Here is a 20,917-nt window from a genome sequence, read left to right as displayed (position 1 = left end):
GTTTCGGAGGCAACACAAGCTTCTGTCTTCAGGTGGAACCGTCAAGTAAATTTACTTGATACAGCTATCGTGCTGTGACGGTTCCACCTGAAGACGGAAGCTTGTGTTGCCTCCGAAACGTCGTGATTTTTATTTTATTTTACTTTTATTAATTTTAATTTTTTACCTACGTGACTTTACCGAAAAAACCTAAGAATATGTTTAGATTTACCACGCATGGCTGCCCTGCATGGCTGTGCTGTGACCGGGCCGGAACGATGAACCACAAGCAACTCAGAGCTGCCCACATAAAGCCTTCCTACATATTGCAACGTCCATCCCGTGTTTTGGTATTGAATTTAGAATGTATATTTGCGCCTTGGGTTGTGATTAGGTTGGCATCTCATAAAAAATAAATTACTACATCACACCACCAACAAAAAAAAGTCCAATTCATGAGCAGTTTCAACCACGTTTTACACGGAGTGCCGGAGCGATGATGCACGTCTAATCCAGTTACAAAGTAGTCAGGTTGGTGAATTACACGGGTGAACTCGTGATGATGTGCAAAAAATACCCCCACTTCATCGGCTTGAAGGCAATTTCTCTTAAGGGGCAGTACAGAAAATGGTTTGAGCGTTCTTCCCATGTGGATTTTCTCTGGGTGCTGTTTTCACACGCATACAATGTTATCGAGGGATTTGTCAAAAATCCCAAAACCCTTCTGAATGGTAATCTAGAAGACTTAGCAATGTCATCTTCTTGGTTCTTTCGGTAAAGTCACGTAGAAGGGAAGTAATAAAATAATAAAAATAAAACATAATAAAATCAAATAATTCTCACGACGTTTCGGCTACAACGCAAGCAGCCGTCTTCAGGTGAAGAATGAGACACTGCCAAGCTAGGAGCTTATATATAAGCTGAGTTGGAGGTGGAAGAAGAAGAGAGCCTTAACAAAAGAATGTGCATATCAATAGGAATTTAGCATATTCATGGGAAATGCGTAGGAGGTGGGCGGGGGGTTTTCAAAGTCATATTATGCCCATGCATTATGCAGGATCAGCAGCACCAAAGGGAGGGGGGGGGTAGCATTAACAAAGGGAGGGGATGTTAATAGTATGTAGAAGCAATGAAACATGTGAATGGGAAAACGGTGGCAGGGGATCCGCAGCGGAGCAAATAAAGCCTTCCCTGTGGAGAACACAAGATACACAGTTAATGCCAGTGAGTGGACTGCGGTCTGAAAGTCACCATAAACGTGAACAACAATCAGTTAAGATCCGAAGTGGTTTATTACGTCCTTCCAATGATTGCTGAGCCTTCTCCAAGACAGAGGTTCTCTGCAAGCCATCTGGCTACCATGAGAGATTCGTTCATGAGGCGATCCACATATACAAACACAGAGACAATTTCAACCGAGAAGATGGATTCTGGCTCAGCAATCATTGGAAGGACGTAATAAACCACTTCGGATCTTAACTGATTGTTGTTCACGTTTATGGTGACTTTCAGACCGCAGTCCACTCACTGGCATTAACTGTGTATCTTGTGTTCTCCACAGGGAAGGCATTATTTGCTCCGCCGCGGATCCCCTGCCACCGTTCTCCCATTCACATGTTTCATTGCTTCTACATACTATTAACATGCCCTCCCTTTGTTAATGCTACCCCCCCCTCCCTTTGGTGCTGCTGATCCTGCATAATGCATGGGCATAATATGACTTTGAAACCCCCCCGCCCACCTCCTACGCATTTCCCATGAATATGCTAAATTCCTCTTGATATGCACATTCTTTTGTTAAGGCTCTCTTCTTCTTCCACCTCCAACTCAGCTTATATATAAGCTCCTAACTTGGCAGTGTCTCATTCTTCACCTGAAGACGGCTACTTGCGTTGTAGCCGAAACGTCGTGAGAATTATTTGATTTTATTATGTTTTATTTTTATTATTTTATTACTTCCCTTCTACGTGACTTTACCGAAAGAACCAAGAAGATGAATCCCTGCAGTCACGAAAGCTTTAAATCGAAACCTTAGCAATGTTTTTTTTAGTTAAGAATTCCAATTATTCAAGGTCAAGAAGTCATCGCGACCGGTGCCGCTAATATCACCATACATCGCAATTGCTTCCGCTAATTACTACAGTTGCTGTCGAGTCGACATCTGACCATCAAGGTCACCGACCTCTGGGTGCCATGACGATGCCTGTCTCGGTGACCGGCCCTTCTCCACCCTCCGCACGCTTCCTACCCATCTTCGTTACATCTACCAACACCGTTCCCTTGTTTTAAACCAAATTTAAAAGTTTCTCACCCTATTCTTCTGAGACATTCTTGGCAGCATCTGCATGCACGTGTCTTAAAAGGCCAGAAGGTTATTTTATGGTTGGCTTTCAAAGGCCAAATCCATGACCCATACATTAACGTTGACATTACTGCTACCTCAAACACTCATCTGCTAACACTAAGGCTGACAGCTCTACCCTTCCAACGTGGTTTGTCTTGTCCATAAAACACTGCCACTACCAGACATCTCATCAATTCTCTATCACAACACCCTGTTTTAAGCCAAAACAGATTGCTGTCAAATCACTGTCACCAGCCATACACTCGGTGTGTTCATGGTAAAGATGGACAGATTGCTGTCAGTCATCCAAATGGGCAATCGGCAGGTGTGGCACTTGTGCAGACAGTTCGGTCATCTTGTCACTTGGGCCATCAAATAATCGATGAGAGCCACGGCGCTGAGAAACGTGCTCTGAGAAGAGTGAGACCCTGCGCTGAGTGAGCTGTGGGCTGGAACTCGTGGCAGGAGTTGATCGAAGTGAATGAAGGGGGGGGGGGGGATATTAATTAGCAAAATAATTGTCGAACAATTTACAAACGTTGCTGTTATTTCTCACTACAGCTGCACAGGAATGTGTCCTCATAGCTTGTAGTATCAAGTCTTATCCACACCCACAAACACATTTCTAGAGACTCATCCGTGTTGCTATTTATCCAATATTAATTAAAACTCACTAGCATCATCATTATTAAGTAACTTGAGTCAGCAAGCATCTCCACGACACTGATATTACTCGGTGCAGTAAATGGTTGGATCGTAATATGCCTCGTCATTGGCCTAGAAAAGTAACGGAGGCGGCTTTCGTGCATCAAATCTGGTGGCCAAAGTTTAAAGGACAGCTCTACCCTTCCAACGTGGTTTGTCTTGTCCATAAAACACTGCCACTACCAGACATCTCATCAATTCTCTATCACAACACCCTGTTTTAAGCCAAAACAGATTGCTGTCAAATCACTGTCACCAGCCATACACTCGGTGTGTTCATGGTAAAGATGGACAGATTGCTGTCAGTCATCCAAATGGGCAATCGGCAGGTGTGGCACTTGTGCAGACAGTTCGGTCATCTTGTCACTTGGGCCATCAAATAATCGATGAGAGCCACGGCGCTGAGAAACGTGCTCTGAGAAGAGTGAGACCCTGCGCTGAGTGAGCTGTGGGCTGGAACTCGTGGCAGGAGTTGATCGAAGTGAATGAAGGGGGGGGGGGGGGATATTAATTAGCAAAATAATTGTCGAACAATTTACAAACGTTGCTGTTATTTCTCACTACAGCTGCACAGGAATGTGTCCTCATAGCTTGTAGTATCAAGTCTTATCCACACCCACAAACACATTTCTAGAGACTCATCCGTGTTGCTATTTATCCAATATTAATTAAAACTCACTAGCATCATCATTATTAAGTAACTTGAGTCAGCAAGCATCTCCACGACACTGATATTACTCGGTGCAGTAAATGGTTGGATCGTAATATGCCTCGTCATTGGCCTAGAAAAGTAACGGAGGCGGCTTTCGTGCATCAAATCTGGTGGCCAAAGTTTAAAGGAGAAACATTTCTGTAGAAATCGGTTTCATTTTGTCACCGTAGCATAGATATTGCGATATTTAAACAAATTAAAGGGTACTTAAATTTTGATTTAAAGCTTTCGTGACTGCAGGGATTCATATTCTTGGTTCTTTCTGTAAAGTCACGTAGAAGGGAGATAATAAAATAATATAAATATAAAACAATAAAAATTCTCACGTTTCGACTGCAACATAAGCAATCATCATCAGGTGTGAAATCCACAGCAAGAAAATTTGAAAAATGTTCTCCCTTCTATGTGACTTTACCGAAAGAACCAAGAATATAAAGGGTACTTGTTTGGGTTGATCCTATGGTTTTTACCTCTTGGCTTTGCTGGACCTGGTAAACCCAGCGAGGACGGTTAGCGGTGAAGAGGGAGCACGCCGGCCAAGGAGCAGAAGAGGGTTGGGGGCATCGGCCGCACCACGCGGTGCGTTATGTAGGAGGTGCTTGTCTTCAGCGGAAGATGACCTCAACAATCATTATTTTGGCTGGTGAATTCAAAATTTTGCTCGTTGATAAAATTAGTATTCAATTGTGGAAAAAAAAGTATCCTGCTGAAGTGTGATTACAGCGAACTTCGATATCTCCGAAGGAATTGGCCTCAAGCGTGTTGCTTTTGCTCCACCCGACATCCTGTTCACTTTGAGAAAACCCCTCCCGCTCCCCATGCAAGGTTTGACATTTTTACCTCGGCCTTAACAGTTTTCCCTTCTCCCGATGGCTGGAGAGCTTTTAACCGGAGACCCCTACAGGTTGTGCAGAGGGCTGTTTTCAGTTGCAGTACGAGAGTGGGATAGATCTGAGACTGGCGATTGAGGATGAATATTATATCGGTACACAGCTATTGTAGCATCACACAGCGAAATTGGACAACATCGGTTTTGATGTCATGCTTGTTCACTTCAAGTTTAAACGACTACACATGGTCAGCTTTGTTTTTTCTCAGCAGCAGTGTTAAGAGGTTGGCTCGGGCATTTTTGGGTCCCAACGAGTTCACATAAGGACCCGGCTTTGCATTTATAAATCTATTAAATGCGATGGCATCTCCGGCCTTAAACCTTTACTCGGAGTTTGTGTTGAAGCTAAAGCGAAACAGCAGGATTATTGTCCGCGGTGTTTGCTGCGATTTCCAGTCGTTGCATAGCTGCCTAGGTTAACGATCGCAATTTTATGTCAACGTCGTTGCTTGCAAGATAGCTGCTCCAGCTAAAGGCCATGAACCCAAAAGGCCGAGCTCACTGGGCCGGATAACCCTCTCCCCCATCCAAGAGTCTCGCTTGTGTACCACAGCAGCGATAGCGAGACCTCGGCATGAGACTCGAGGCTGCTCACATCTGCTCTTAAATTCAGACATCGCAGAAATGCTGAATAAAGTTAAATTAGAAACGAACTTTTACATTGTTTTTATTCAATTGAAAATACTTAAAACGTGTTTGTGTGTAATTCAATGTTGGTATGTTTTGTAGGAACCAAACTCTTTTCACTTGAGCAGATGTGCTTTGGGGAGTTGTGAATGGGTTTTTATTTACCATGGTTCTCATTGATGACACTTTCAATTTCAGCAACTCTGAGCAAAGAGGAGTGTTGCCTGTAGCAGGTGCAGCAAGCAGGTATATTATGCATGGCTGCCTTCCCATAAACTGGTCACTTTCTCTTATGTATGGTTATTTTTCGGGAATCATTCCTCCTGAATATGAATCTCAAACTGGGTAAATATTCCAAACAGGACCCATCTGAACGAGTCGTAGAAATTCGGGTAGCCTTCAATTGGTAAATAGTTTAAAATGTTAATTGAGTTTTGGGAGCTCTTTAATGCTCAAGTGAAAGAAAGTTTTTTTTTGTTCTAAAACATAATTGAAACACTTCATTCGAGGTATACATTTGGCATGTTGAGTTCTGCACCCATCTCGACATAATCCATAACCCCAATCTCGCGAGTACCTAAGCACGAGGAGCAATTCACCATCACAACCAAACTGCAAGTTGCACGGAGGAGGGTGGCGTTTAATGCTGCGGAGGCCTCTTGAAAAATCAATGCAATCGACACTGGAATTCGCCAATGCTGATATGTTCTGTGTTTCAGTCTCCTGAACATTGGCCAATTCATATAGTTGGTGAATTTAACTTGGCGTGGTGGCAATAACTTGTGTTTTCAATATAAATGTAGAATGATGACGTTTTATTTGATGATAATAAATCAGCACCAAACCGCTGTGATTGCAATGTGCATTTCAGTTCTATTCAGAGCAATATTCATGAAAAAATTAACCGTTTCTCTCTGCCATATGTTTAGTGAAAAATACATGCGTGTTTTTTTTTCCGTGGTTGAGGGTAGGATTAGCTCCAGTCTGAGGCCCCAACACTGAGCAGAGTTACCCAGTTCTCTCCGTTCGGCACCAGAGATGGGCGCAGCTGACGTTTGGAGCAGTTCCACTCTCTTCTGTCTCCACTGTTCTGTTTATCTATAATGGGATTGCTGGAACTGCTTCTCTTTGGCGAGGCGTGTGATGTTAGCTGGTATTAATGATGTTGCTACTCGCAACTGCTTTTCCAGGTTTGCTCCTAGATTTATTGAATTTCGAGTCCCGCCTGCGGTTGCCTTGGCAGGGCCAGAGACCAAATTATTTCGCGGGCCTCATACGGGCCTGCGGGCCGGACGTTCCCCACCCCTGATCTATTCAAACGAAATCCTGACTTCCACGGTTTAAGTAGTTGATGTTTCTCTTTGGTTCTTTCGGTAAAGCCACGTAGAAAGAAAATAAATACAATTATAGAATACGATGTTTCGATTGCAACACAAGCAATCCTCATCAAGCAGAGAGACAACAACATAGTTGTGTTGTGTCTCTGCTTGTGTTTGTCTGTCTGTGTGTGTCTCCGTGTCTGTGTTTTGTCTCTCAAATTTAGTTATACCTGATGGCGATTGTTTGTGTTGCAATCGAAACGTCGTATTCTATTATTTAATTTATTTCCTTTCTATGTGGCTTTACCGAAAGAACCAAATAGTAATTCCTGCAGTCACGAAAGCTTCAGATCTAGTTGATGTTTAAATTCAGACAAGTGCCACCGCCATCACATCTCACTGGGCGAGCGGGCACTGAGGAAGTCATCTCCCACATCTCCGTGGTAATCCTAACATCTCATATCTCGGTGGTAATCTTAGAATCTCTCATATCTCGGTGGTAATCTTAGAATCTCTCATATCTCGGTGGTAATCTTAGAATCTCTCATATCTCGGTGGTAATCTTAGAATCTCTCATATCTCGGTGGTAATCCTAGAATCTCTAATATCTCGGTGGTAATCCTATAATCTCTCATATCTCGGTGGTAATCCTAGAATCTCTCATATCTCGGTGGTAATCTTAGAATCTCTCATATCTCGGTGGTAATCTTAGAATCTCTCATATCTCGGTGGTAATCTTAGAATCTCTCATATCTCGGTGGTAATCTTAGAATCTCTCATATCTCGGTGGTAATCCTAGAATCTCTAATATCTCGGTGGTAATCCTATAATCTCTCATATCTCGGTGGTAATCCTAGAATCTCTCGTATCTCGGTGGTAATCCTAGAATCTCTCATATCTCGGTGGTAATCCTAGAATCTCTCATCTCGGTGGTAATCCTAGAATCTCTCATCTCGGTGGTAATCCTAGAATCTCTCATCTCGGTGGTAATCCTAGAATCTCTCATATCTCGGTGGTAATCCTAGAATCTCTCATATCTCGGTGGTAATCCTAGAATCTCTCGTATCTCGGTGGTAATCCTATAATCTCTCATATCTCGGTGGTAATCCTAGAATCTCTCATATCTCGGTGGTAATCCTAGAATCTCTCATATCTCGGTGGTAATCCTAGAATCTCTCATATCTCGGTGGTAATCCTAGAATCTCTCATCTCGGTGGTAATCCTAGAATCTCTCATCTCGGTGGTAATCCTAGAATCTCTCATCTCGGTGGTAATCCTAGAATCTCTCATATCTCGGTGGTAATCCTAGAATCTCTCATATCTCGGTGGTAATCCTAGAATCTCTCATATCTCGGTGGTAATCCTAGAATCTCTCATATCTCGGTGGTAATCCTAGAATCTCTCATATCTCGGTGGTAATCCTAGAATCTCTCATATCTCGGTGGTAATCCTAGAATATCTCATATCTCGGTGGTAATCCTAGAATCTCTCATATCTCGGTGGTAATCCTAGAATCTCTCATATCTCGGTGGTAATCCTAGAATCTCTCATATCTCGGTGGTAATCCTAGAATCTCTCATATCTCGGTGGTAATCCTAGATTCTCTCATATCTCGGTGGTAATCCTAGAATCTCTCATATCTCGGTGGTAATCTTAGAATCTCTCATATCTCGGTGGTAATCCTAGAATCTCTCATATCTCGGTGGTAATCTTAGAATCTCTCATATCTCGGTGGTAATCCTAGAATCTCTCATATCTCGGTGGTAATCTTAGAATCTCTCATATCTCGGTGGTAATCTTAGAATCTCTCATATCTCGGTGGTAATCCTAGAATCTCTCATCTCGGTGGTAATCCTAGAATCTCTCATCTCGGTGGTAATCCTAGAATCTCTCATATCTCGGTGGTAATCTTAGAATCTCTATCTCGGTGGTAATCTTAGAATCTCTCATATATCGGTGGTAATCCTAGAATCTCTCATATCTCGGTGGTAATCCTAGAATCTCTAATATCTCGGTGGTAATCCTAGAATCTCTCATATCTCGGTGGTAATCCTAGAATCTCTCATATCTCGGTAGTAATCTTAGAATCTCTCATATCTCGGTGGTAATCCTAGAATCTCTCATATCTCGGTGGTAATCCTAGAATCTCTCATCTCGGTGGTAATCCTAGAATCTCTCATCTCGGTGGTAATCCTAGAATCTCTCATCTCGGTGGTAATCCTAGAATCTCTCATATCTCGGTGGTAATCCTAGAATCTCTCATCTCGGTGGTAATCCTAGAATCTCTCATCTCGGTGGTAATCCTAGAATCTCTCATCTCGGTGGTAATCCTAGAATCTCTCATATCTCGGTGGTAATCTTAGAATCTCTCATATCTCGGTGGTAATCCTAGAATCTCTCATATCTCGGTGGTAATCTTAGAATCTCTCATATCTCGGTGGTAATCTTAGAATCTCTCATATCTCGGTGGTAATCTTAGAATCTCTCATATCTCGGTGGTAATCTTAGAATCTCTCATATCTCGGTGGTAATCTTAGAATCTCTCATATCTCGGTGGTAATCCTATAATCTATCATATCTCGGTGGTAATCCTAGAATCTCTCATATCTCGGTGGTAATCTTAGAATCTCTCATATCTCGGTGGTAATCCTAGAATCTCTCATATCTCGGTGGTAATCCTAGAATCTCTCATATCTCGGTGGTAATCCTATAATCTCTCATATCTCGGTGGTAATCTTATAATCTCTCATATCTCGGTGGTAATCCTATTAGTTACAAATCCCATCAGCCGCACGGCCTTCTGAGAGTGCATAATTTCAGCCGCACAATGTGCGACGATGATCATCCAGTCTCCAGATCAGACCATCCAACATATGACGGCGCAATTCCCGATCCACAAATACGAAGGAGACATCGCAGCGATACACTCCGTTACTCCTGACGCGGTTATCCGACTTGACCACCTGAATGTGAAATTGGAGTTGGTGTTCTACATCTACATCAGCCTCACGAAAGAGGAAGATTATTTTAGCAGAATTGGTTCAACAAGCAAACTCTGGAGCAGTTATCAATATTCAGTGTCTCATCACCAGTCATTTGCTTGAACCAACGCTGGCGAACTGTCAGACGTTGAATGGGTGGGTGAGTGAATGGGTGGGTGAGTGAATGGGTGGGTGAGTGAATGGGTGGGTGAGTGAATGGGTGGGTGAGTGAATGGGTGGGTGAGTGAATGGGTGTGTGAGTGAATGGGTGGATGAGTGAATGAGTGGGTGAGTGAATGGGTGGGTGAGTGAATGGGTGGGTGAGTGAATGTGGGTGAGTGAATGAATGGGTGTGTGAGTGAATGGGTGGGTGAGTGAATGGGTGGGTGAGTGAATGAGTGGGTGAATGGGTGGGTGAGTGAATGGGTGGGTGAGTTAATGGGTGGGTGAGTGAATGGGTGAGTGAGTGAATGGGTGAGTGAGTGAATGGGTGAGTGAATTAGTGGGTGAGTGAATGGGTGGGTGAGTGAATGGGTGGATGAGTGGGTGAGTGAATGGGTGGGTGACAAGGAAAGGCTGAGTTACCGAGTGGGTGAGTAAATGGGTGCGTGATTGCGTGAATTAGTTAATGGCCAAGTGAACTACGAGGTAAGTTCACGGGTGGGCGAGTAAGGGGCCGCCCATAAATGACGTCACGCACCTAGGGGGGGGTTGAGAAATGTGACGTCACGTCAAGTTGCGCATGAGATTCCTCCATTATCCGACCTAACCCCCTTCTCCCTACAACAAAACTAATTAGCTAAAAACAAATTAACGTTGCAAATTGACAACTGTACACATGGCAATCAAGGCCACTACTCGCCGTTTTTACGACTGCCCTTCACCAAAGCTTAATCTTCATGCAAAGCGCGTTGGTGCCATGTACGCCTTGCGCTGTAGAAATCAAACAAGAACATTTAAAAAAAAACCCTCGGCCCGGCCAGAGCGCAGTCCCGCGCACTCCTCCCTCGTGGGAACACGGAGCCAGGCGCGATCGTGTCCGGGAGGCGCGAGGCTGTCGCGGTGAGAGCTGCGGAGTTCGCCGCGCCGGATCAGTCCCACCAGGTTTCACGCAGCGCCTTGCGGCCTCGTCTATCCGTTCGGGTTCATCACGTCCAGCGCGGTCGGGCCGAGCTCTCACCGCCCCCGACTCCCCATTGGGAGGTGGGGGGCTCGCTCTGCCGCTGTCATCATCTCGAGCCCCCCATCGCGGAGGGGCTCGATCAAATAAGATCATGTGTAAGTTGTAGAAGTATCTCGAGGGGAAACGGCGCCGCACACACACGCGGACTCGCACATGTGCGGTGTGTGATCTATGTGTAGGCTCGGTGCAAAGGTTGTGTGTGTGTGTGGTCGCGAGTGTGGTGGTGAGTGTGATGGTGAGTGTGATGGTGAATGTGATGGTGAGTGTCGTGGTGAGTGCAGTCAGTCGTGTTTCACACAAACTCTCTCACTCCACGCCGCTCCCCTCTGACCCCACCCACCACGTGCTGCCCTATTTATACCCGCGCGCAGGGCAGTGTGGGTAACAACTACGGTGCGCGGGCAGCCAATTACGTGAAATAAAAAATCGCGTTCTGTCTCGTTCACCACCTGCGCATTCAATGACGAGTTAATTGACCGATTAGTGAACTCACCACCCTCGTATTTACTCGCCATTTAGCTAATCCACATACTCATTTACTCACCCACCAATGCAGTCACTCATTCCGTCACTCACCAACACTCTCCCACGAACACATTTAATTTCCTGCTTAGGGGCCGTCCATAAATGACGTCACGCGATTTTGGACGATTTTTGACCCCCACCCCCATCGTCACACGGCGTGACAAAAAGTCAGACCCCCCCTCAAATATGACGTCACAAAGCTCTGCACCCCCCCCCCCAGACATTTGTTATGATGTGTGACGAGGGGGGGGTGTGAGAAATGTGACGTCACGTCAAATTGCGCAACTTTAAATAAATATAGACAACACGTTCTATTTGATTAATTAGACTTTTAAATAAATGTTTTCTCCTACATCAGAGTGCAGCGCCACATTAAATACGTACTACAATGACAATAGTTTAAAGCGATTTGAAGCATGTTTTTTTTTTTTGGGGGGGGGGGGGGGGCAGAGCTTTGTGACGTCATATTTGAGGGGGGGTCTGACTTTTTGTCACGCCGTGTGACGAGGGGGGTGGGGGTCAAAAATCGTCCAAAATCGCGTGACGTCATTTATGGACGGCCCCTAAGCAGGAAATTAAATGTGTTGGAGAGTGTTGGTGAGTGACGGAATGAGTGACTGCATTGGTGGGTGAGTAAATGAGTATGTGGATTAGCTAAATGGCGAGTAAATACGAGGGTGGTGAGTTCACTAATCGGTCAATTAACTCGTCATTGAATGCGCAGGTGGTGAACGAGACAGAACGCGATTTTTTATTTCACGTAATTGGCTGCCCGCGCACCGTAGTTGTTACCCACACTGCCCTGCGCGCGGGTATAAATACGGCAACACGTGGCGGGTGAGAACAGAGGGGAGCGGCGTGGAGTGAGAGAGTTTGTGTGTGAAACACAACTGATTGCACTCATCACCACGCTCATCACCACACTCATCACCACACTCATCACCACACTCATCACCACACTCATCACCACACTCATCACCACACTCATCACCACACTCATCACCACACTCATCACCACACTCATCACCACACTCACCACCACACTCACCACCACACTCACCACCACACTCACCACCACACTCACCACCACACTCACCACCACACTCACCACCACACTCACCACCACACTCACCACCACACTCACCACCACACTCACCACCACACTCACCACGACACTCGCGACCACACACACACAACCTTTGCACCTAGCCTACACATAGATCACACACCGCACATGTGCGAGTCCGTGTGTGTGGCGCCGTTTCCCCTCGAGATACTTCTACAACTTACACATGATCTTATTTGATCGAGCCCCTCCGCGATGGGGGGCTCGAGATGATGACAGCGGCAGAGCGAGCCCCCCACCTCCCAATGGGGAGTCGGGGGCGGTGAGAGCTCGGCCCGACCGCGCTGGACGTGATGAACCCGAACGGATAGACGAGGCCGCAAGGCGCTGCGTGAAACCTGGTGGGACTGATCCGGCGCGGCGAACTCCGCAGCTCTCACCGCGACAGCCTCGCGCCTCCCGGACACGATCGCGCCTGGTTCCGTGTTCCCACGAGGGAGGAGTGCGCGGGACCGCGGTTTGGCCGGGCCGAGGGTTTTTTTTTAAATGTTCTTTTGTTCTACGGCGCACGGCGTGCATGGCACCAACGCGCTTTGCATGAAGATTAAGCTTTGGTGAAGGGCAGGCGTAAAAACGGCCTTGATTGCTATGTGTGCAGTAATCCCGTTTGTCAATTTGCAACGTTAGTTTGTTTTTGGCTAATGAGTTGCATTGTAAGGAGAAGGGAGTTCGGATAATTGAGGAATCTCATTCGCAATATGGAGAACATCCCCCGTGTAGCCTGGGGGGGGGGGGGGGGGCAATCGCTGTTAGCGAGCCCCTAGGAAGGCCGGCACGGCACACGAGGGGGTGGGTGGCTGGAATCTCAACCAAAATGACGGTTTTTACATATCGCAAAGGTGCTGTATTTTGACGCCGAGTCGATCTATGGAAGGCACAGGATTGGGATCGTGTACATTGTACTGATGTCGGCCCTGACTATAAATTGAACCTTCGCACTGCAGGACAGAGGGGAAACAAACCCCACAGGTGTCGGGAACCGAGCAAAGGTCCTCGACAAACGTTACCACCGAGCTGCCATCCGCAATTGTGGGCAACTCTTCCGCGTTTTGTCGTGTTGATAGCGTAATGCACTCCCTGAAGGTCGTGATAGGATGCCAATACCCGTATGGTGTTCTCCACAGCAATGCGAATGCTTTGTTAGATGTCCTTTGCCGATTCCTCCACTCATGTGCGATTTCATGTTTGCCAGACTGACTTACAGGTCCGTGTTGAACCAACCTGCAGCTGGCTACAAGACGTCTGTTTCCACAGAAATTCCCCGAAGTTTACAAAAAAATACGCCTAGCCTGCACCTCGATCACGAGCAATACCCATAGCCACATCTCGTCAGATATTAGAAGCAAACCAGGGTTGTTCCTGCATATACTGAGCGGCTTGTGTGGGCCACCACCCTACAGAACACGTGTTGCGAGCCCACGTGGTGCCGAGTGTGGCCACCACAAGCCAAATGTAGGAGACGCCTACGTGGGGAGGCCATCGTCCAGCAGTGGATTGATCAAGACGCTGCATAGTATAGTTGGGATGATAACAATACGGTGGATTAAACTACGCTGTGTTAAAGAATGCTTTAACACTGGCTGAGCAAAGGCCCAGAAAGTCGTGGCAAGCAACAAACAGCGCTTTTGAAGTTGTGATCCATAGTCGATCAATTTCTTAAACCGAGCGAGGTGATTTATAAGAGCTTGGAGAAAGACGATGGAAGGGAAATCGAGTACATTAGGAAGTACTTCTATTGGAAAAGCGACTGGGTTGGTGCAGCCTGCACATTCGACCATCTTGGGCTTCATCTTGGTTCTTTCGGTAAAGTCACGTAGAAGGGAAATAATAAAGTAATATATTATTATTTTATTATATGAAAATTTTATTATTTTATTATTTCCCTTCTACGTGACTTTACCGAAAGAACCAAGAAGATGAATCCCTGCAGTCACGAAAGCTTTAAATCGAAAAAATGCATCTTGGGCTTTTGAAAGTTTCGTCTCGAGTGGAGTAACACGGCTCTGACAGCAGAGGGCCATCCTGGATCAATGTTGTCAACGTTTACTGCTCGGAGACTTGCTATCTTGGCACTCGGCGGGTGCTGACCACTCATTCGCTCTCAACCGCATCAGACCAAGAGGCTGATGCGCACATCTTCAGAAATGAAAGTTTATAAACAAGCCACAGTGAGCTGCACTTTATTAATTTGTATCATGTGAATCGACAACACCACGGCAACTTAATAATATTACTTATTTTTTTAAACACTTGATCATTCTCAATAAATGCACTTACAGCAGTTTAACTACTCTACTACCAAATACATGTTAATTTCCCGAGTTCCCAGAGTAAAACATGGATATTGGTTACATTATATATTATAGATAGAAACTTCAGGGAAGTGCATACCATATTCTTAGGTTTTTTCGGTAAAGTCACGTAGGTAAAAACATTAAAATTAATAAAAGTAATTTCAACCGTGATGATGGTTACAAGCTGAGTAATCATTGTAAAGATGTGATTAACCATGCAAAAAAGATTTAACTACACTTATTTGACCAATCTTATTTATTATTTGACAGACAACTATTACAGGTGTACCATGTTTACCATGTTCACCATGTTTAGTTGTCACAAACCATAACAAAGGCTCACCCTCTTAAGCCTCACCTTACCATATGAATAAAAAGTGTGCTGTACTTGGCCCTTCCCCCCTCTCCAACCATTATATGAACGAAGTGGTAGCTCCTGCAATCTCTCATTTACTTGATACAGCTGTCGTGGCTGTGACGGTTCCACCTGAAGACGGAAGCTTGTGTTGCCTCCGAAACGTCGTGATTTTGATTTTATTTTACTTTTATTAATTTTAATGTTTTTACCTACGTGACTTTACCGAAAAAACCTAAGAATATGAATCCTTGCAGTCCCGAAAGCTTCAAATCTAGAATTAAGTGCATACCATTTAATTATTTATGACTTGAGGTTTTGATCAGTACTACCTGAAAATATTGAAGCAAATCCAAGCGAGTTTGGTTTCTGAACCCAGAGCACATTGGCATTAAGTTCACATTTTAACATCATGGCGAGACCCCGGGGTCCCATAAGTCCCCGGCTCTCGCATAAACATAATGTCAACAAAACTTGACTTTTTCACCAATGGGTTTGAAGGATGGTGGCAAGTGTTGTCTTGTTAAACTATGCCTTTTAAAACTGAAAACTATTTACCCGCCGTACCTCTATTTAAATACACTATAAAAAAAAATATTTACACCCCTCTGCCAATCATCGTGTTTCTCAGTGTGGATTTGTGAACACGCTTTGTAAACAGTACATAAAATAGTACGCGTTTTCAATGCGCTGTTCATATTGCAACAAGCGTTTATAGCAATGTTACTCTACAGAGTAGTGGGTCACCGGTACTCTTATCATTGATACGAACGGTATGTGGGGACTATGGCTTAACTGCAAAACAAAACTATCTGCACAGATGCATACGGACAAGAGAAGTATTATCAAACAGGAGGAATACACGGTGCAACGCATCTCATCTGTTAAATATCTGCAGGTGAAAGGATTGTCATCGATTGATGCTGGCTGCAGACATTGGTAGGTCACATAATAATGAAGAGAGCAATTTCACTGTATTATGCATACCGTTACGACAAAGGACTTAAGTCGTGTAGGCAGTTTGATCAGCTTTGCATAAGACATGCTCCTGCCCATACCCGAGCATGGAGTGCGTTCGCTAGTTCAGCTCTTCTGCGCATTCGTCCTCGTGCGCTTGGACACGACACGGCAACAGAATGATCTGCACCAGGTGGGTCGCGGCGTTTATGTGCGCGGTTGGAACGGAGTCGGCAAACATAAATTAATTACGATTTTGACTTCCATTTATTCGGGACCCCGGGGTCCCGCCATAAGGTTCATTTGCCAAATTCCAAAAAAGCCACCGCAAATTACTAAACTGGGATCACAGCAGTAGCAATCATCGCCCCCTGCCGGCAGACTAATGCTCCGGGCCACTTGCAAATAAAATGTATCTTGGTCTCTTGAGTTCTAACCTGAGCCAACAAAATCACACCTTGTATTTAAAGTACTGCATCCATCGGTAAAACAAACACGCGTGTAAACGTGGCCACGCGTGTAAATGGCTGGAGGGAACGCATTGCAGCAGCCGTGACTGATGCAGGCAATAACGTCCACGCCGCAAGCAGTTTCGTACACACATTCACACCATTGCTGTCGACAATCATTTTCGACATAAAAATAAATCACGAGACCGTTTTCACAACGATTGTGCTTCAAGTGACAAGTTCAAGTCCCTGATAATGATGAACTGCGATGCAAGCCTGCAAACCTCGCCCAGTGCGGTATTATCCAATAAACTAAAGGGCCTAAGAAAAACAATGTTGACTTTTTTTGTTTGTATGATAAAAACAATGTAACCAAGATATCTTCTTGAATAAATATATTCGAATGGCTGCTCGTTGCAATTTCTTTGGGGTGGTAGAAAATCGGTGACTCGTGAGGCATATTACACCGAAAATAAGTCAAACAAATCTTTAAGCCTTAATGAAAAAAATCTATATGGCACTTGCCATGCGGTCGTCCTGTCCGGTCATTGAAATTGATGAAAATGAACAGCATTCTTTTAAAGCTGCGTGATTTGATGATAATGATAGTAAAACATTGTTGACCATTTTTCGCTCAATATTTGAAAGTTTACCTTGTTTTTCTTCTCAATCATTTCAAATCAGATCTGCCTCTCTGCGGCACACGGCAGACTCCCATCGGATGAGGGCACAGACTAAATAATGAACGTATCAGCAGTAACGACATCTGCCCAGCGGCAGGACAAAGTAGGCGTGAAACAATGACAGCAGCGGTAGTCGTAACCTGGGGCAGCAGCAACTGTGGACAGTTATCACTGAAGGCTTAGAAGGACCTTAATCTGGCCCTGAACTATAGCCCCATGTGCACCCTAGGCCTGCCACCTTTTCTACTGCAGACCAAACCCAAACATGTCTCTCAGCCCAAGTCTATGCCGTGCACTGCAACGGAGTTCAACACAACACAACACGATGCCGGCACCAGGTCTCGGTACAAATCAAGTCCCAACAACCATGTGAGGTTCTTGGCTACAGGGTAGCCACCTGTCTGGGTTTGACCCAGACAGTCCTGGGAATCGACATGTTCGGATTTGAATCGTACCGAGATCTGGTGGAATTATTTGACCTTGGGATCGGTCTCCTGTGGATAATAAGGCAGCGACCCCATCTTTGGATTCCTAACATCCAGTGCTGCCAGCAGTGAAGACGTGACTACAGGTCGTAACACTTGAGGTGGTTCTTGAAGAAGAGAGCGCGCACCGTGCGACTGTGGGCGTCAGGCGCTCGGCGGAACTTGTTGTACTTCTGCTGGGATCCGGGCATCTTGGCTGCGTGTCCGATGGAGACGTCGCTGCACGTGGCGACGCGCAGCTTGCCCAGCCCGTCGATAAAAAACTCTGTGAGGGGTTCAAAAAATTAACCCGTAAAAACAAAGTTTTTCACTATAAATCCTTTATATGCGTGTTCAATGGGCCACAACCCAGCCCACATTGGTCTTTGAAACGGGCGGCTAGAGTCCTCTCGTCCTCTGGCTTGAGATGGCTGCCACCTATGGGTCAGATGATTGTCTGCCACCATTAAGCAATTGGTAATTAAATATACATTTTTTTTCCGAAAAGGTGTAAAATTTTTGAACATTTTTTTCACGAAAATACATTGTCACGCACAACGAATCTGTGTGCAAAATGTCAGCTCGATTGGATCACGGGAAGTGGGTTAAAAAACGACCGAAAGATTTGCACGGTCGTAAGCAAGCAAGCAAGTGAACTTAATATAAAGGATTTAATAATAAGTATAACCCGTAAAAACAAAGTTTTTCACTATAAATCCTTTATATGCGTGGCAGCGAACTTAATATAAAGGATTTAAAAATATATTCGCCTGTGGAGGACGCGGGGATCGATCCCGCGACCTTTGGCATGGGAAGCGAGGGCGCTACCAACTGCGCTACTCCGCCACGGCCTGTGGAGGGGTTACGCTCTGAGCTCTTACACTGTGACGTTCAGCCAAAGACATGAATGAGTTCTATTTTAATATATGTAAAATCATTTTTTTTTGCCTAAAAAGTGTACAATTTTGGGAATTTTTTTTCACGAACATTAATTGTTTCGCACAACGAGTCTGTGTGGAAAATGTCAGCTCGATTGGATCACGGGAAGTGGGTTAAAAAACTAGCGAAAGATTTGCACGGTCCTAAGCAAGAAAGCAAGCACGCAAGCAAGCAAGCAAGCACGCACGGTCCTAAGCAAGCAAGCAAGCACGCGAACTTAATATAAAGGATTTAAAAATATCACACACTCAGGAAGGAAAAGCGCCCAGCAGAGAATTGCGCTATTGCGGGTGCCTGGCCTTGAGTCGTGATTCCTGAATGGATCTTCGGAATTGTGAAATCGCGGTGTTGAGTTGAGGCTGGCACGGTGCTGTGTGTGATCCCTATTCAATAAGTTGTAGGTGACTTATAGTAATAGGTTTTTACCCTTTCAACTGGTACAAAACTGACACCTTTATACAAGGCATCATGTTAGCAATAACCACAAAACAAGCAGTCAAAATGCAAACAAAAAGAAACAACTCTGATGATGATAATGATATGCACTGTCCTTGAAGTTGATTGGTCCACACCCGAGACAGCTTTTCTTAGAGCCTAGTCTCCATTGACTAGGCTCTAAGACTAGGCTCTAAGAAAAGCTGTCTCGGGTGTGGACCAATCAATTTCAAGGACAGTGCATATCATTATCAGAGTTGTTTCTTTTTGTTTGCATTTTGACTGCTTGTGTTATGGTTATTGCAAACATGATGCCTTGTATAAAGGTGTCAGTTTTGTACCAGTTGAAAGGGTAAAAACCTATTACTATATTTTGCCACTGGTAAAGGAGATGTCTCATATTGTAGGTGACTTTTCAGCATTGGGATGTTTTGGCCAAGACCAGTTACATTGAATTTGTATTTCTTGTTTTAGCTCTGGGAGGAAAAACTTGAGAATACGGAGGAAATCCGTGCAGAATGGGGAGAACATACAAACTCCACTCAGAAAGGCGTCTGAGTCAGGAATCGAACCCAGGAGCAAAGGCAAATGTATAAGAGGTTTTTTTGGGGTTAGAGCGAGTACATATATAAATGTGTCGTTAAAACCCGCCACCACCCGACACAGCCAACTAGTAAGGTTTGACACGTAAACAGAACGTGGCCAATTCGTCACCAGTACAGCACACCGGTGTGTGTTGGAGAGCCAAGCCACGACATTTACAATCTGAGTGCGACGTTTCAGATTGACTGTCGCCTGATGCAGCTAGTTGTAATTACTGGCGAAACGTCGTACTCAGATTGTAAATGTCATGTAAGCACGTGTTGCTTATATCAGAACTGTCCTTAGGTGTCCCTATATCCTGCTTCTACTGTGTTACCCCATACCGTGCCGTGCCCATCTCCCATCGTCACGACACATCCACCTCTTGTAAAGGTTATCGGTTAGAAACCAGCAGGCCTCCCTGGTTAACACTGTGGGGTGTGCACCAACAATAAACACGCGTCCACAGTGGATGGAGGTAAATATCCCGTAACGTTAATTGAAGAACAGGAGGCCATTGCGTGCTGGTATCGTGGACCAAGTATTACATATTACACCACTAATTAGTGACTGGGGAAGCATAGCATCGTCGCCTGTGATAACTCCAAAGCACACTCCTTAAAAAAAAGCGGCGTTGAAACTGGTAGGGGCCGTCCATAAATGACGTCACGCGATTTTGGACGATTTTAACATCCCCCCCTTCGTCACACGGCGCCACAAAAAGTTAGACCCCCCCCCCCCTCAAATATGACGTTACAAAGCTCTGCCCCCCCCCCCCAAAAAAAAACATGCTTCAATCGCTTTAAATTATTGTCATTGTAAAGTGCGTATTTAATGTGGCGCTGGACTCTGATGTTGTAGGAGAAAACATTTATTAAAAAGTCTATTTAATTAAGTAGAACGTGTTGTCTATATTTATTTAAATTTGCGCATTTTGATGTGACGTCACGTTTCTCACACATCGTGACAAATGTCTGACCCCCCCCCCCCCCCCATAGGTGCGTGACGTCATTTATGGACGGCCCCGTAATCGTGCGGTGGGCGCGCGTGGCGCGGGTGCGGCCGGTACCCGTGTGGCCCACGCGGCTGAACTGGGGGTCGAACCCCACAGCGCGCACGCTCGTGGTGCGCGCCATGAAGAAGTTGACCACGACGTCCACGATGTCGCAGCTGGGGAAGCCGTCCAGCTGCTGGTAGGAGCCCGAGAGGCGGAAGAGGCAGTCGCCCTCCTCGGGGCTGCCCGCCACCACCTTCAGCTTGTGCTGGAACGCGTTGTTGGCGACTTTGCCACCCACCTGGCGCCGGAGAGAGTTTTGCTTTCACGGAGTGCAGAATGATGATCATCTTTATTTATCCTGCAGGAATCCCG

At 45.3% G+C, this 20,917-nt stretch overlaps 1 protein-coding gene across 1 annotated transcript in view; it reads right to left on the bottom strand.

The window, feature by feature from the left end:
• Positions 1-14,554: 14,554 nt before the first annotated feature.
• The window catches only part of LOC144731812 (beta-1,4 N-acetylgalactosaminyltransferase 1-like), a 49,175-nt gene continuing 42,812 nt past the window's right edge, over positions 14,555-20,917 (bottom strand). The window contains exons 10-11 of the mRNA XM_078613071.1: positions 20,618-20,843; positions 14,555-17,878 (exon numbers count right to left, since the gene is read on the bottom strand). Of these exons, the coding sequence (XP_078469197.1) occupies positions 17,694-17,878; positions 20,618-20,843 (411 nt within the window). The 3' untranslated portion in view covers positions 14,555-17,693. The remainder of the gene's footprint in view (positions 17,879-20,617; positions 20,844-20,917) is intronic.

The sequence above is a fragment of the Lampetra planeri genome, chromosome 40, assembly GCF_965212315.1.
Source record: "Lampetra planeri chromosome 40, kcLamPlan1.2.h2, whole genome shotgun sequence".
NCBI classification, from domain to species: domain Eukaryota; kingdom Metazoa; phylum Chordata; class Hyperoartia; order Petromyzontiformes; family Petromyzontidae; genus Lampetra; species Lampetra planeri.
This window is presented reverse-complemented; position numbering and strand designations above follow the sequence as displayed.